This window comes from Podarcis melisellensis (assembly GCF_964234715.1).
Source record: "Podarcis melisellensis genome assembly, chromosome: 3".
NCBI classification, from domain to species: domain Eukaryota; kingdom Metazoa; phylum Chordata; class Lepidosauria; order Squamata; family Lacertidae; genus Podarcis; species Podarcis melisellensis.
This window is the reverse complement of record NC_138530.1, coordinates 90,732,095-90,748,531: the sequence shown is the minus strand read 5'-3', so window position 1 is coordinate 90,748,531 and position 16,437 is coordinate 90,732,095. Positions and strand designations below refer to the sequence as shown.

Sequence of the window (16,437 nt, the reverse complement as noted above, 5' to 3'; positions counted from 1 at the left end):
TATACTGCCCTATACCCAGAGGTCTCAGGGCGTTCAAAAAATAAAATAATCTTTGACAAGAAAAGTATACTCATCCCCAGTATTCTGAAACTGATTCACTGACAGCCAAAGTTAGTGTTAATTTCTATACATTAAATTGTCCTTTCTTTAAAGGCAACCCAGAGTCATTTTAAAGCATCACCATTCAAGATGGCCTACCTGTGTCTGGGGCCAACAGGCCTTGAGAACAGCTTGAGTTCTGAAGAGCACGAGCAGCTTGCTGTCTTCGTCACTAAGGTGAAAGGCTTGCTCCAAAATCTGCAGGACTTTAATGCGGGGCTTCACGGGCAAAGAATCATCCCCACAAAATGGTCTAAGCCAAGCCAAGAGATCATCTGAAGACACTAGGTTCTCACTGCAATCAGATCAATAGTATTAAAAAATATTTTTATCCAATTTTAACGCAACGCATACGTTTTCTACAAGCAGTGCTTTTTCCCTAAAAAAATGTTTAGGGATACTCTCATATTGAAATACTGCCCCTCATTGAGGCCAAACTTAGATTCACAAAATGTTTAGAGGTATGCGTGCCCCTGCGTCGCCCCCCAAAAAAGCACTGTCTACAAGTAAGGACCTGGTTCTTTTTATACTCCTAAGAATTAAACTTTGTTACGTTGATGATGAATGTAACAGGAATATTTGTTATTAAAAATGAAGACTAGTAAAAATTAAGACATGCAAAAAAATACACGTAAAAGGGCAGAGTTGACAATCACTGACTGCTACATTATTTTGTTCAAAAGTTAATCTTCTTAGAAATAGGTCTGAATGGCAGACAATGTTTCTGACACTCAGAACATCTACAAAGATAATCCACAGTGGTTTGAAAGTGCTAAGCCAGAAAATTCCCAGGTATATCAAGAAATCAATCCATAAGCGCCATCATATGTGTTTCAATGTCTCCACAAAACGAGTAACCACACTCATCTGTGATAAAGGGAAGGGTTTGTTATTTTTTTTTAGTCGATAAGATGGTTGCACTTAGACTTCTAAGTGTAAAAAAACCCTCAGCTTTTCCATGCAGTAAATGTACAAGTTATTGAGACTGGGTTCCAAATTAAATGTATTGGAACCATTCTGGGTACTTCATTACAACGTTGCAAAAATGATTTGAAAACAAGGAACTGTCCAAAAGCAGTATGCAATATGATATGCGGTGTGGTGGAACCAAAGTCGTGACTCTCAACTTATGTGGGAGTTATGTTCCAGGGATGATGATGATGATGATACCTTGCAAGTATTTAAGTGTCCTGTTGGAGCTTTCTATGTCCAAAATAAAGGGATTTATGTGGGTTATGTTTAAGGGTCCTTGAAACCCACCTCTGACCCAGAATCTCTACAAAGATCTCTTTGGAGAGAATCTCACTGAGAACGTGCATCCTCTCATAATATCTTAATTTCTCAGCCCCTTGAGTGAATCTCAAAAGCTACATTTGTAGAAGTAGCATGCAGACAAATGAAATTAATGTGCTTCACAGCACTACGGGGCTCTCTTTTTTTTCGCGCACAGATACATGAGGCATGTCAGACAGCCACTTCTACAAAGAGACTGCAACTCAAGCTTCCATCAGCTCTCTAAAAACCAAAACAGCCCTTTTAAGAAAGTCACTTGTGACCAACGAACATGCAGAGATCAAACACTCAAATATTTGATCCAAACACTCTAATCAGCAAGCAAAGATACTGATGTCTAATTTTAAATTCTTCTTATTTCATACTTTAGAAGTCACAAGATCAAGAGACAAAGAAAAACACACCAGAACTTCAATGACATAATATTTCCTTGTCTAGAAACCAACTATAATGCCCAGGAGCAAAATAGTGGGGGGAAATGATTTTTTTTATATAAAAACATTTTCAACATTTTCCCTTTACTACTAAAGGCATCTGCATAAAAGCTTCCTTGCTTCTGTGTTAGCTTTGGAGGCTCTTGCACAAATCCCTCTGCGGCAGCAAGTAATTTTGACTTTTTTCCTTATTTGCATGAGAATGAACTACTGAAGCAAAAGGTTCACTTTGATGCCCTTCTCTACTTCCCTAGGAAAGGTGCACTGGAAAAAGTGTCCCACAGCAACTAATTAGCACAGAACTTATTTTTTCTTTATAGGAAATGTTATGGCAACTTATCCATTTTAGCACAAGTCTTTGCTCAACAATGGTCAGCAAAATTAAAACCTGGTTGGCAAAGGAAATGGACAGATTATAGGTTTTGAGTTCATGTCACAATACTTCTGCACAAAAATCAGCTACAGATCATCTAGCAGCAAAGCTATGGTGATCATGAAAGGCACACTCAGGGGGCATCAGGATCCTAGCTCAAGCACTCAGCTTTCTTTCTGGTCCTACCAAAGCCTAGTAAGCTGAGCATTCCACTTCCAGATGGTCAGTGACGGGTCTCTGGGACATAATCAAGGCTTTAAGATCCTTCTAAGAATTTGCTGATTCTTAGAGGTTCTACAGAGGTTCTGCTTCATAGAACCATAGAATCATGTATATATATAGACACACACATACACACAGTGGTACCTCAGGTTACATATGCTTCAGGTTACATACGCTTCAGGTTACAGACTCCGCTAAACCAGAAATAGTACCTTGGGTTAAGAACTTTGCTTCAGGATGAGAACAGAAATCATGCTCTGGCGGCACAGCGGCAGCAGGAGGCCCCATTAGCTAAAGTGGTGCTTCAGGCTAAGAACAGTTTAAGGTTAAGAACAGACTTCAGAACAAATTAAGTACTTAACCCAAGGTACCACTGCGTGTGTGATCAGAAAGTATCTCTAAGCAGTTTACACTCCAATGTAAAATATTAAAAAAACCAAAAAGGAATAAAAAGATTTTAAAATGCAGACAATAACATTATCGATACCAGCAGCTCCCCATTTACACGGGGGTTACGTTCTGAGGCACCGCACATCTAAGTGAAATCGCGTATATTTACTGTTTCAAACCCACGTTTACTGTTTCAAGCCTGATGTGCTCTATCACAAACTTGGTTCAAATGGACACATCCCAGTACCTATTTGACCTTTTCAGGGAGAAGCTGATCCAAAGCAAAGCATTGGCAAAACCGCATACAGGGAAGAGAATTAGGAAGGAGGCAATTCGCCAGTTACCCAGACAGAATCACTGGTCTACATCACTGGACATCTTTATGTCTAATACATAGTTTTCCACAAGGAGCAAACAGCTTCAGGTGCAACAGGAATGGTAGAGTTGGAAGGGACCATTAGGATTATCTAGTCCAATGCAGGAATCTTTTGCCTAACATGGAGCCTGAACCCTGAGATGAACAATCTCTTGCTCTACTGACTGAGCTAGGAGCAGTAAAGAGGAATCTCATCTTAGACACTCCCCCCTCCAACTCCCTATGCCTTTGTCCTTTTACGAGTTCCAAACGGCTATAAATAAATGCGTAAATAATGTTGTAGTATTCATTGGCGATATTTCAAACTGACACCGAGCTTTTCAAAGGAAAGAGGCTGCAGGTAGAATGTGATTTATATTGTAACTAACGGTTGCTATATTCATCCTAACAAGACAGATGGGAAAGTAATATCAGTCAGAAAACACCAATTCAACCTGTCTGGAAGTATTGAAATAATATGAGCTGACAGTTTAAGTTATCATTTTGCGAAAACTTCAGAAAAATTACTTGGCGCCTGCTATTCTCTTTATGCCCCATCTCTCGGAGAATTGGTTCTAAATTAGAAATGAGGCTTCAGAGTGAGCAGCATTCAAAACGTAAATTAAAAAGTGGAAAAATTAAAAAGGAAACTGTGGAGACCCTGGTTTCAAAAGTTACCCAGGCTCATTTTTCAAATGACAGCAACATTTGAAGGACGCAATTTATATTTGGTTCTCCACAACGAATGAAAGGCGGCGGAGGTAAATAACGTTTCATAAAATATCGATTTTGAGTGTTGTCTGTTGCTATGCTGATACATAAAAGTAGAGCTAAAAGCTGCAAAAATAACAGGAAACAAAAAAACAAAAATAGGAATCTCTGAACAATGTTACAGGGTTACCACAGAAACAGTGGTCAACGGTAGGAGACCTTAATGCTCATTTAACCATACTTCTGAATGAGTAAACTAATAATAATAATAATAATAATAATTATAATAATAATTTATTATTTATACCCTGCCCATCTGGCTGCATTTCCCTAGCTACTCTGGGCAGCTCCCAGAAGAATATTATTATTAATATTAATAATAATAACAATAAGTAATAAAACATCAAACATTAAAAGCTTCCCTAAACAGGGCAGCCTTCAGATGTCTTCTAAAAGTCAAACAGTTGTTTATTTCCTTGACATCTGGTGGGAGGGTGTTCCACAGGGCGGGCGCCACTACCAAGAATGCCCTCTGCCTGGTTCCCTGTAACTTCGCTTCTCGCAGTGAGGGAACCACCAAAAGGCCTTCAGAGCTGGACCTCAGTGGGAGGGTACCACTACTGAAAAGGTCGTCTGCCTTTTAGCGGAACTCACATGCTTGGCATGACTTTGCAACTGGAGGAGTCAAGTGAAAGGTGTCAGAGGCATTCGTGCATTTCAGGTTGAATATGAGTAGACCTGCAGGACTGATGGATGGGTGTGGGTCTCTCTCTTTATGTGTGTGTGTTTGGGTTTTCACTCATGTCCCTATCACTATCTGCATTTTGAGCATAGTGGGGACTATACAAATTCCTCAGGGGGTGGGGGTGGGGAATCAGCACCACAGTGCTTCCACTCTAACATCCAGGACAACTATAGTTTACAAAGGATTAACAAGTGTAGTTCTGTTTGCGATGCACCTACAAAGCTCTTACCCGTTTTCAGCACTCGCGTGGACCGCAGACACAATACTTTCTAATATCTGGAAAGGATCTTTTTTGAAAGGAGACTGGCCACCGCTTTCACTATTGAGGGAAAGAAACGAAAGCAAGGTTGTAGAAACACACGCTTCAGAAAGAAACATTTCAGAATCCTTAATGCTTAAGAGTGTGTAATTCTATGCTATTTATCCAGCAGCAAATCACGGCAAATGGCACATTTTCCTACGCGGATGTTGCCTTTTATCACTGTCACAACAAATAAAAAAGGAAATATGAAGCTATAATGCCAGACCCCCAATTATGCCAAAGGGAGAAAGACTGGAATAATTTGTTGCCAGAGTTTTACTGTACTTGCTTGCCGTAAGTCACCATAAAACTCACGGGTGAAGTCAGACTCTCATACCACTTTTGCTGAATGGCTTGTGTGTTGAGAAGCAGAATCTAGCGCATGAACTGGGGGCTTGCAAAAGGCTCATGAATGCTTGAGCCCTCACCAGAAATTTCACTCCCTTCTATTCCTTTGCCATGTTGCAAAAAACTTATCTTCAGGCTAGGGTAGGGTTGCCATACATCCAGGAAATCCCAGACATGTCCTCTTTTGGTGGGGCCAACATGCTCATTTAGGGGGATTCTCACAATTTAGAGCAATTGTCCAGGTTTTCAGAAAAAAAAATTGTATGCGGCTCTGGTTCAGGTTCGGGTTCAGTCTTGGGCGGCCTGGGCTCTGGCTTGGTCTTGGGCTCAGCAGTGGCTCGGGCTCAACAACTTTTTGTGTCCCGCTTTTTACCTCATAAATATGGCAACCCTAGGCTAGGGAGAAGGTGGCAGCAGTGGAAATGGCAGGGGGTACCCAAGCGTGTTTCCACGCCCGGGACAAAACTACTGGTCTCATTATCCCTGGTGGAAAAATTGTCAGCCTGCACATCTCTCCCACATGTGGTTTTTCTTCATCAGGCTATGAAACTAGGCTCAGAGGGAAGCAGTGATTGGGCAGAATGAAGGTGAGCAGCACCTGGTTCACCCTTTCCACAGCAGGCCCAGGAAATGCCCTGATACTTTTTTGTGCACATTTGAACTGGGGAACTGAAGTAATGTTGGTTGTGGTTTAGGGGAGATCAAGATGGAGAGCCTTCTCTGTCTTTGACCCCACAGGGTCAAACCTAGAAATGACTGCCATTCTCTGTGCAATACATGACAATTTAGGCAGGTGGTTGCTGATTAGTTTATAGGTGGGGTCCCCCCTCCCCCATTTGTTGGATTAAATCCAGGAAGTATGTTTCAGAGCTTTTCATTAATGGAATGTGGGTTAGGTGGGTCTCATGTAAAAAGTAAACCTAAGCATTCAATTAAATTCAAGAATACACTTTCAAGGGTCTGTGGGTATGCAAATTTAACTTACCTTAAAGCACCCACCACTTTATTTACCGCTGTCCTTACTATATCGCTAGGCGAGAGTCCCAGATCTCCAACAGCAACATCCAATAGTTTCTGTATCATATCCAGGGGCTGACCATCTATACACATAGTTACAGCTTGCTCATTGATTTTCTCTTTTTCTGACCGGGATAAATCATACTGGTGCCCATATTCTCTTAGTATATCCTGGAGAGAGAGAGGTATTTTAAATGCACATGGAGCAGTCAACTTTTCCTTTGCGGGATTTATGCTCAATAGGTCAACCTTAATTAAAACTTCCGTTGCTCACTGAAGACACAAGAAAAGACTTTCCCAAAACACTCGAAACAGAAAGCTCTAGACTGCACACCAATAAATGACAACAGGAGTTATTACTTCCATCACTGCACAAAGCAATTTTAGGAACTCATCAGATAGGACTAGAAACTCATACTGCTGTTTTAAAAATTTCCATGCTTACGTATTTCTGTGTAGGTTTCTACTGCTTTTAGTATAAGTGGGCTTACAGCACCCTGAAAATGGATTTGATGTGATAAGCTGTGTCCAAAGGATGTTACTGCTACCATAATATAATACAAGTATTAAGTGGTCGTGGGTTACACTTAGAATTGTAGAGTTGAAAGGGACCCCGAGGGTCATATAGCCCAACCTCTTGTAATGCTGGAATTCTGTCCACAGCCATCCCTGAGTGGGCTTGAACCTCCAACCATCTGGTTAACAGTCAGGTGTACTGACCCACAGGACCACTGGAGGGATTGTATCTTGTGCTCCGAGTCTGCTAGTGCAAGGGCCTTTAAGGTAGTAGGGGTTCATTTCTCAAAGTTGCACAGCAGAGACACTACTTTTTTTTACTTTCCTATCCTCTACAAATTGAACATAGAAATGCAAACTTTCCACCTGTGGAACCTCTGGCCCAAGCGGATCTCCTTTTGCAAGATGCTAGCAAGATAACCTCATCATCAATTCTTTATGACAATGCTATGCTGGATACAACCCCATAAAATATTAACTCAACACTGCCAACATTATTTAATTGGAGGTGAGGTGGGTCAAAACAGAGTCAAGGAACTCCAACTGCGGCTAAGTTCTCGTGAAGGTTCAGGAGGTTCTCAGCTAACATCTTCCAGAAACATTCAAGGAGAAAGGATTCCAGTTGTCTCCAATGGTGGCTTTGCCTTAGCAGAAAGTGCTTCCCTCACATAAGTCAAGGCACCTGATTTTCACGGAACCCCACCCTCAATTCAGCCCTCTACACCATATCCCATTCTGTTTCAGAAGACCCCATAGCCATCAGAAACAGTACAGGTGGTGTGGTGTTAAGTGGGTAGGAGAGAGTAAATCAAACCCAGTCACCATCAGATACAACCCTGTTAATCGAAAGAGCCATGTCAAAAAACATCCATTTCAAAAATGCACCTGCCATAGGTATCTCATCTATTCAAAGAATGAAACTTTAAAGGTACATTGAAAGTTAAGGCTCTCATACCTGAGCCCCTGTGCTGTATTTTTGAGGAACTGTTTAAAGAGTAAAGGAATGGGGGATTGGTTTTTTTGATGAAATCCAGAAACACCAAGTCCAGTAAAACAACATGAATGAGACAGAACAGCTGGTGGTGGGAACGAAACAGCCACTAAGTGTTAAATTAAATAATAAAATGGGAAATGGGTAACACGTACATACATATAATGCACATCAATCTCTGACTTTTTTCTTCTGGGTTTCTGGGGTTTTTCCTGTTGTTATTCCGTCTCTCACAGCTACAATAAACCTACCATTAAAATTATGGACTGGTTATTTCTTCGTCAGAGGGCAAACGGGCAAATTTAGCAGGGGATCAAATACTTCCCTCCCTCACTGTATAGGCAGATGACTTATCAACCATGCAGGTATGTTACCAATTTATTTGGGCCCAAGAGTAGACTGCTAAACATTAAGCAGTATCAAGGTGGTTTGCAACAATAAACATACAATATATAAGATATCTAAAAACTGTTTCCCAAAATGATACTGCCAGTGAGCCAACCCATTCTTCTGAGAAAGCCTATAGAAATGCGCATGTGTGTGTGTTCAGCATCGCAAATAATTATTATGTGTAACACTGATTTGGTCAGTTTTTTCCATTAAAAAATCATTTACCTGGTCACTGTTTTTAAGGGAAGAAATAAAGCTATGGCTAAGTGTTTCCAGGTGTGCGAAAGATTGCTGTAGGTGACTCAAAGCATCTTCATAAGTCATTTGCCTGCCAGACGTGTCTTCTGCATGGTCTCCCTCAGAGGACCTTTTCCCAGCTTTTTCGGCGATGTGTTTCACTGACTTAATAGCCTTCCTCGTCATCTCTACCCGGGAATCAACCGACAGCTGAGAAAAGATAATGCACGTTTCATCATAAATTGTCACATGCAATGCAAGGTGTATCTGGATACAAATGAGTAGCTGAGCAAAACATAAACACTGATTAAGGTAATTGTCTTTGCTTCTAAAGGACAAGAAAGTGTTAAACGTAACAGAAAATGTAAAAGAGCCGTTCCTTTCAAGTTTCTAATCCCATGTTAGCTCGTTCTTTTGTCACGCCTACATCTTCTTGAGCGATTCCATTATCTAACTTTAAAAGTCTTTGTTTTTTAAAAAAAGAACCAGCACAAATAACTTCCTCTCCTAAAGCATTATAGTCTGTAACAATCTTGAGGCATAACTTTGTATATGCTTTAAATGGTTTCAAAAATTCATTTGAAGCTACCAGCTGGAAGTTTTCCACTCTCATTGGAAGATGATTTTTAAAAAATAAATAATAAATATTCATGTTAAATATTCATGTCGAAAAGGGTGACTAAGCAGAAAGGCAGCAGAAGGCCTGTACAATTCCATTTTCTTCTTCTAATGAATCTACCTCAAAGGCGCACAGTGGTTTCCAGCCAATTACACAATGCGGCTTTCATTATATTCCTAGGATTGGATGCACCACCTCACAAAACCACATTGTTTCAGGTGAGGTGATGGACTGCAGCGTGCCACAGGTACGTGTCCGTCGACTGTGAGCAAGAAATTGTTGCCCCAGAAAGGTACCAACATATTAAATAACATTTCTCAGCTACGACGTCAGTCCTGAACCATAAACTATCCTCAACAGCAGGGCAAGCTACTCTTGAGTATACCTCCTGCAAGGTGAGCTATTTTTAATTCATTCGCAGTGTGTCCCCTGGCCTGGAGAAAGAGAAATTGAGTTTTTATCCCACTGGCCCATTTATCCTCAGGCTTTATAGTTCTTGAATGCCCAATATGCATGATAAATTCCAGTTCATGTACTTCATTGGGCTGTCTTCATCTTTTATGTGGGGTTTTTAGCACCCGGAGTGCTGTAACGCACCTTCCATAAGCTAATGCATAACTATTTATTTAGCTTGCAAATAACTTGACTCGTTTCAAAGGCCAAGGAACTATGCTCGTATAACAAAGGGTCTGCAAAACACATGGAATGTGTTTGTTTCATTCGTTCATCGCCTCGTACCAAAACATTATCACAGTAACTTAATTCGCAGAGCAGAGTATACAGTACAAATGGAGCAGTTACATAAAAAATTAAAGCACAACTGTTACTGTATTCCTTTCGGCGTCTGCTAAAAGAATTCTTCTTTAGACAAGCTTACCCAGATGCTTCGGAAGTTGGCTTGAATTTTAATCTGTTTTAGTATTTTAAGTTTTTGTACGTTTTAACATTCATCGTTTTATCTTTTCGTAGACACTTTTGAGGGCTCCCCCCTTCTTATAATCAAGCGGTGTATAATGGTTATCAAGTAAACAAACAAATAAAAATTATCATACATTAAATCTCCCAAATGAAGAACCACCCCCTGCCCCGCTGCGTATTCTCATAAAAACCCACCAAGCAGCAGAAAGTAAAGAATAAAATGTCTGGGAGAAGTGGGAAAATGTTACTGTCAGTTCCAGACAAGACTCCTAAGTCAGGGTGGACACTACATAAAGGGTCCTCACTCTTATTTATACTGTCCACGCTTCTGCTGGAAAAGGCACGCTTACTTGGGAGCAAGCCCCCTTTAAGCTCAGTGGGGCGCGTATGTTTTGAGTAGACACATATACAATTGCCCTGCCCGTGTACAAACGCTTACAGACAAGCTCTCAAAAGTGCAGGAGCCATGGGAACACTTCTTGGGGACATCTTCAGCATGGGTAGGCAAACTAAGGCCCGTGGGCCGGATCAGGCCCAGTTGCCTTCTTGATCCGGCCCGTGGACTGTCCAGGAATTGCCGTGTGGATCGCCAGCGTGCGTGTTCTTTCCCTCTCCCTCCCTCCACCTCACACAGTGCCGGCGCCGGCACCTCCTCCCTCCTCCTGGCTTCTCCCCGTCCTGCCTAGAGGAGGAAGGGGTCTGGGCTTTGTTGGTGCCAGCAGCAGCAGCAGCAGCACTCGAGTGGCCACCATTTTAAGCAGCCCCTCTCTGGAGCCCTTTCGTGTTCCTCTGCCACCGCCAGTCCCTGCTGCTTGCAAGACACAAGTAAGCAGCCCCCAAAAATATAGTCCGGCCCCCACAAGGTCTGAGGGACAGTGGACTGGCCCCCTTCTGAAAAAGTTTGCTGACCCCTGATCTTCAGGATAAGGTGCACAGATGTAATCAAGAGGGCATTCTTGTTCCCTGGGTTCACACTTGCACACTTGATAAACGCATTAAGTGGCACTGCTGAAAATCAAGTGTTGGGCTTAATACCACTCTGTGGAAATGTACATAGGAACCAACCCCTCATCAATGCCCCAATTTGGATAGCAGGTGCTAGGTTGCGTGTTGCCTTTTAAAAAACCACACCAGCTGCTATTTTGCACTGAACACCATTTATGTGGAGGAGAAAACAGCTTTCCTGGAGTTCACATGACCTGCATCAGAGCATGGAGATAATGAAAAAGAGGCTTCCTTCCTTTCATGGAAGGAGCTGATCTCGAGGGCGAGCTCCTACTGTAGGAAATGGGACAGGTTGGGTTTTTTTGCCAGTCTCGCTTTTCACCTGCAGCCCCCAAAGCAGCTCCCATGCTGTTCCAGTGGGTCAGCCCATCCTCTGGAAGATCTTTCAAGAGACACAAGGGGTAGGGAAAACTGTAGGGAGATCATGCCCTTTCCTTTAGTGGGAGCTCTTCAGGAGAAGAGTTCCAATTATGGGATCTCTGGTTTCCAGCCCTTAAAATCCTTATTGTACTTCAAGCATAAGAAACCAGATTTGGCGCTTACATATTATGCAAAATATATTTTATTAACATATTCATTATTTTTTAAGGAGAACCATTCCCAACCCTTCCCTTTTCTTCTCTGTGCATTAAAATGCTCAAGATCTGGGTAAAGTGATGCAGACAGCTGCATTATGCACACAGTTGGATTGTTCCATTGGGTGCTGAAGAATAGCGAAAGTGTTTGCCATGCTCTGAAGCCACAATGATCTTGAAAGCAGAGATTAGTCCATTTAAAAGAAGAATTCTAGGGCTTTAATTGTACATTCATTTCTGCCTAGTGATAATACGTTTTGATAATGCTACAGTTCATCATTGCCTGCATTTTGCAAAATAAGTGAAAAGCAATTTCCTTTTTTGAAAGGGTTTTGATTTTTTTGAGGAGGGTAAAGGATATCTGCTCCCACTATCCAAACTGAATAAAAAGGGTCATATGCAGCCTTCTTTTACATGAGCAGGAGGCAACTGATTTGAAACATAAATGAAATTTCACTCCTAAGCTTTATTATCAGGGACAAGCTAGCAGCTTGCACACTCTTATCAACTGCATTCAATCGGGTTCTATACTGTAGCTGAAAATGGTGCTCTTGCACAAAGGCTGTGTTTTAGATATCATACCAAACCATAGTTTAGAATGATGAGAACAAGCCACAATGAGATTTAGGCTCATATTCTCCCCTCCCCTCCTTCAGTGTGGCCTTCTGGCAGTTCTCTCACTGCAAGAAGTTAGGTTACTGGGAACCAGGCAGAGGGCCTTCTCGGTAGTGGCGCCCGCCCTGTGGAACACCTTCCCATCAGATGTCAGGGAAATAAACAACCATCTGACTTTCAGAAGACATCTGAAGGCAGCCCTGTTTAGGGAAGTTTTTAATGTTTGGTGTTTTATTGTGTTTTTAATATTCTGCTGGGAGCTGCCCAGAGTGGCTGGGGAGACCCAGCCAGGTGGGTGGGGTATAGGCAATTAAATTATTATTATTATGAAGAGAAACTCAGAAGCTTTTGCTTCCAGTTACCACCGAAACCCTAAACTTCATCTTATCTGAAGTGCGCTTTTTCTATTATTAGCAAACCAGCTTCATAAACCATGGTTTCAAACACACAATAGGTAGATTAATCACCATTAGTTAAGATAATATAACAAGCTGCTGCTAATCTAATTTGGAATCTTCTAAACTGCTTTTTGCTACTGCTCTCTAGAGGAGGAACAGGAAGCACACAAGTGAGAAGTTTATTCGAATTCTTGCTTAAAAAACAGGACAAATCCCCCTTGGCTATTTGCATAACCCTTTAGCTCCACAACTAACATAATGGGCTGTTAGGAATCCTCTGTGACTAATCCAAGATAGATGTTTCTATGTTATTCTGAAAGTCCAACTGAAAAATCATCTTTGAGGGGTCATAGCTGCATAATGAATTGAATGCTATTATTTAGGTTTTCGGAAGGGCTCCTGATCCCTCTGCTGACATAAGGGGAGTGATTTTATCCAATTCCTCCGTCTTCCTGCATCCAATGGAACTCTGTCACTGACAATTGGGGGACCTCACTCTCACCCAACAGCATGAAAGTTAGTGTGGGGGATTCTTACATTCATGGACGGGTGCAATTGCATACAACCCAATATTCCAGGCATCCAGACTACATAGCATATGATAAAAAATATTTAGAACCAGCAGAAATCTGCATGAACCTGGAGTTTGGGACGTGCCAATACATTACTTCTGTTTACCACACACACACACACACACACACACACACACACACACACACACACAAAATACATTACTTCTGTTTACCATATATATATATACCACACACACACACATATAGCCCTGTAATTTAAGTTATTAGCAAATATTCCAATTAAAAAGTTGAACTTCATACATATCCCAGTGAGAAGCAAAGCTTTTGAATGCTTCAGATGAAATATCTGAATTTACGCAATGCAGCTGTAAACGTGTACTTACCTTGGTGACAGCCTTTGAGGAAAAAGTAATTTCATCTATGAAATTGATAATATCTCCTGGGTGGAGTCTATCAAAGTACTTGGCACAGATATCATATGAATGCAACCATTCAGCCATGGTTTCTGGAGCTCTTTTAATAAGATGGGGGTCCCCATCCCAGAAGAGTTTTTTGATCCAGATGGCATAGACAGAGCTTGTGGAAAGCATCCTTCCATCTTTTTCTGGGATTTTAGGAGCAAGCTTGGAAATGGATAAAATGTTTTGACTTGTGAGGACAGGATCCAAAGCTTCCAGGGGACTCACATTGTCTTCCGTAAGCTTTTTGTAATTGAGACCTAACAGTGGAAAGAGATGAGCAGAAGTCCTTAAGTTAGATCGTTGAATAAAAGCATCACAACTAGCAAACTCTAATGACATAAGAACCGCTATCTATGGGTGACAGAGACCTACTAGCAGTGCAGGAAGATCCCTCCTTGCTAGCACTAACTCCCAGCATCTGGCAATGAAAACCTGTGTTATGCAAGGGCCACTTAAAGAACAAAACATGCATTAAAAAGGAGAAGGCAGGAATGCCAAAGACTCCCAAGAATCAGCTTGATCGCTACCAACATTGCATGGATGCTCCCGTGATCGCTTGCCATTTAGTCTGTTTTAGGTGGATCACAGCAGAAACCTACATACGTTTACACGGAAGTCCCACCATGTTCAACGGGTAAACATGCACAGGACTGTAGCCTCAGGGTTTTGCTTTTTTGCATATGGTTTGGTTGGAGTTTACGGAGCAGGGAGTGTAAGAGAAGGCAGGGGAATGCTAGCAAAACCATTGATTTGATTCTAGAGCTAGTGAAGGGCAGGTAAGAAATATAACAACTGAATGCTACTCGCATCTAGGTCCCTCCCTACCCCTCCACACTTGCATATATGTAACATGTCCTCACACACACATATATATATGTGTGTGTGTGTGTATAGCTTCTTCTTTTTTAATGCTGAACTTTCACAAATTCAGAAAATCCCCCAGGTTGTATCCAGAGGAGTTGCCTTAGCAGAAAGTGATTTGCTTGTGCAAAGGATAGCACACAATTTTCTCAAATGCCCCTGCACTCCTTCATGTCATATCTCATTTTGCTCCAGAAGATCCACAACTTTCAGGAACAGATTTCTGGAGGGGACAAAGTAGGAGCAATTGGCAAAAACTGGGGGTCCAGATTTGAACGAGCAGAAACCCTCTCCTTTAAGGCAAAGCTGATACAGATTTAATCTTTATTGGTGTTATCAATTCACAGTTTCCACCCAGGCTACCAATTTACAACTATTTTACGCGCTTCCACAAAGCAAAAGCCTAACATTGTTTTAGATAGCTTCAGTTTTTGTTTTGTACTCATAGTAAGAAAGGAATCTTTGAATCTGTTTTCATATTTATTTTTTACACATATGTTGTCTAATAGCACATATATGTCAAAATATAAAGCCTAGTTTGGCACAAACAATAGCAATAAATGTTTCTTGTTACAAAATTAAGTATTTAAAAAGGAGTCCATTCTCCAACTCCAAAATCTTACCAGATCTATTTTAAAACGACCAACCAGCAGGTAACATATGACGTTTTTGCCTTCATGAGCGCATACTGATACAGTTTCTTAGAATTTTATCACTCCACTGCCCCATAAATTTGATGCACATTAAAATATACAAAGGAGGCTGACACCTACTTACTAAGTATGATCCATAAACATCTTACACAAAAGCAAGGGAACACAAATATTTTTTTCTGGGTAAGTTTGAAATTTATTCCTTTGGTTTATGTAGAGCAAAAGCAAGTCTTAATTCAAGTTTTAAGCATAATACAGATATAGCAAGTTTCATGTGTTTGCACATTCCCGAGAAATAAATGTTACAACTGTTATAAAATATCATATTTAGCATATACTAGATGCATGAACACCCATCTGAACGTCACATTTTGCTGTTGCAACAGAGCGCCCCTCCCTCTTGCAATGAGGTGAGGACCAACATCACATTTTGCGAATGAGAAAAAAGGAATGAGCCTAGCAGATACAAATGTAAAAGGCAAAATGTCAACTTTGCGTACCTGGTGCAACTGCCTTGAATTTTTTCAGCAGGCGTATGTGCGTTTCGGGCTTGATAGCTAATTTCCCATGTTCAGGACAGGCACAATTTTCAAGGAGTGTGAAATAATACAGCAAACGTTGATGATCTCTGCCTTCAATAGTCGGGTATACATATTTGGCCATATGTTCATGAAAGGCTTCAGGAATTGTGTTCAAAGTCTCAAACAGGCCAAGACTTTGGGCTCGTTCTTCTATAGCAGTTGTGGATAAACTGTGTAGGGTAATGGAACAAATTTGGTCATTGCAAAGAACAGGGCACAAGTTCCTGTGTCTCCCACCTTAAGTCAATAGCTATCATGCAAATTCCACATTCTAACGTTGTAGTAGAGGCTGAGACATCAAGATTATGCATGGCAGGGTTTTCATGAAGGGTGTTACTTTGTACTGCCAGTAAAATTGCAGACTGTTGTCTACAAAGGAAGAGGTACTAAATTATGAACAGGTTTCCTCACTGACAGTTATAACAAGTATTAGTCTTAAGAGTATGTTTTTTAGTGACAAAAGCTCAAGTTTAAGTTGCTTGCTCATAATTACATTTTACCAAATCTCTCATCGAGGTGGGTATTCAAGTTCTTTCCCTGGCATGATTTTTTAAGGGGGAAAAAACCAAGCTTTCAAGCTAACTCATAATTTGCTGATGTTTTGCAGCCTTCTGAAATTATATATCACGCAAACGCATCTTTCCGCACACACCCTTTTAATAGTTACTCTGGCAAGTAAACCAATTTGGAACGAAAGCACCGGGAGAATAAGCACAAAACAGAAAGAAAAATCCAAAATGGAGCAGGAAAACATTCTTTAGAAATATGCATTACACAAAAACAGAAACAAACAAAC

The 16,437-nt window shown here is 41.1% G+C and overlaps 1 protein-coding gene across 2 annotated transcripts in view; it reads right to left on the bottom strand.

Moving 5' to 3' along the window:
* The window catches only part of NBAS (NBAS subunit of NRZ tethering complex), a 178,468-nt gene that overhangs the window by 20,898 nt on the left and 141,133 nt on the right, over positions 1–16,437 (bottom strand). For both annotated transcript variants that reach the window (XM_081905888.1, XM_081905889.1), the window contains 6 exons: positions 15,561–15,811; positions 13,469–13,803; positions 8,411–8,632; positions 6,257–6,459; positions 4,852–4,941; positions 199–394 (listed from right to left, as the gene is read on the bottom strand). In XM_081905888.1, coding sequence (XP_081762014.1) covers positions 199–394; positions 4,852–4,941; positions 6,257–6,459; positions 8,411–8,632; positions 13,469–13,803; positions 15,561–15,811 — 1,297 coding nt within the window. The remainder of the gene's footprint in view (positions 1–198; positions 395–4,851; positions 4,942–6,256; positions 6,460–8,410; positions 8,633–13,468; positions 13,804–15,560; positions 15,812–16,437) is intronic.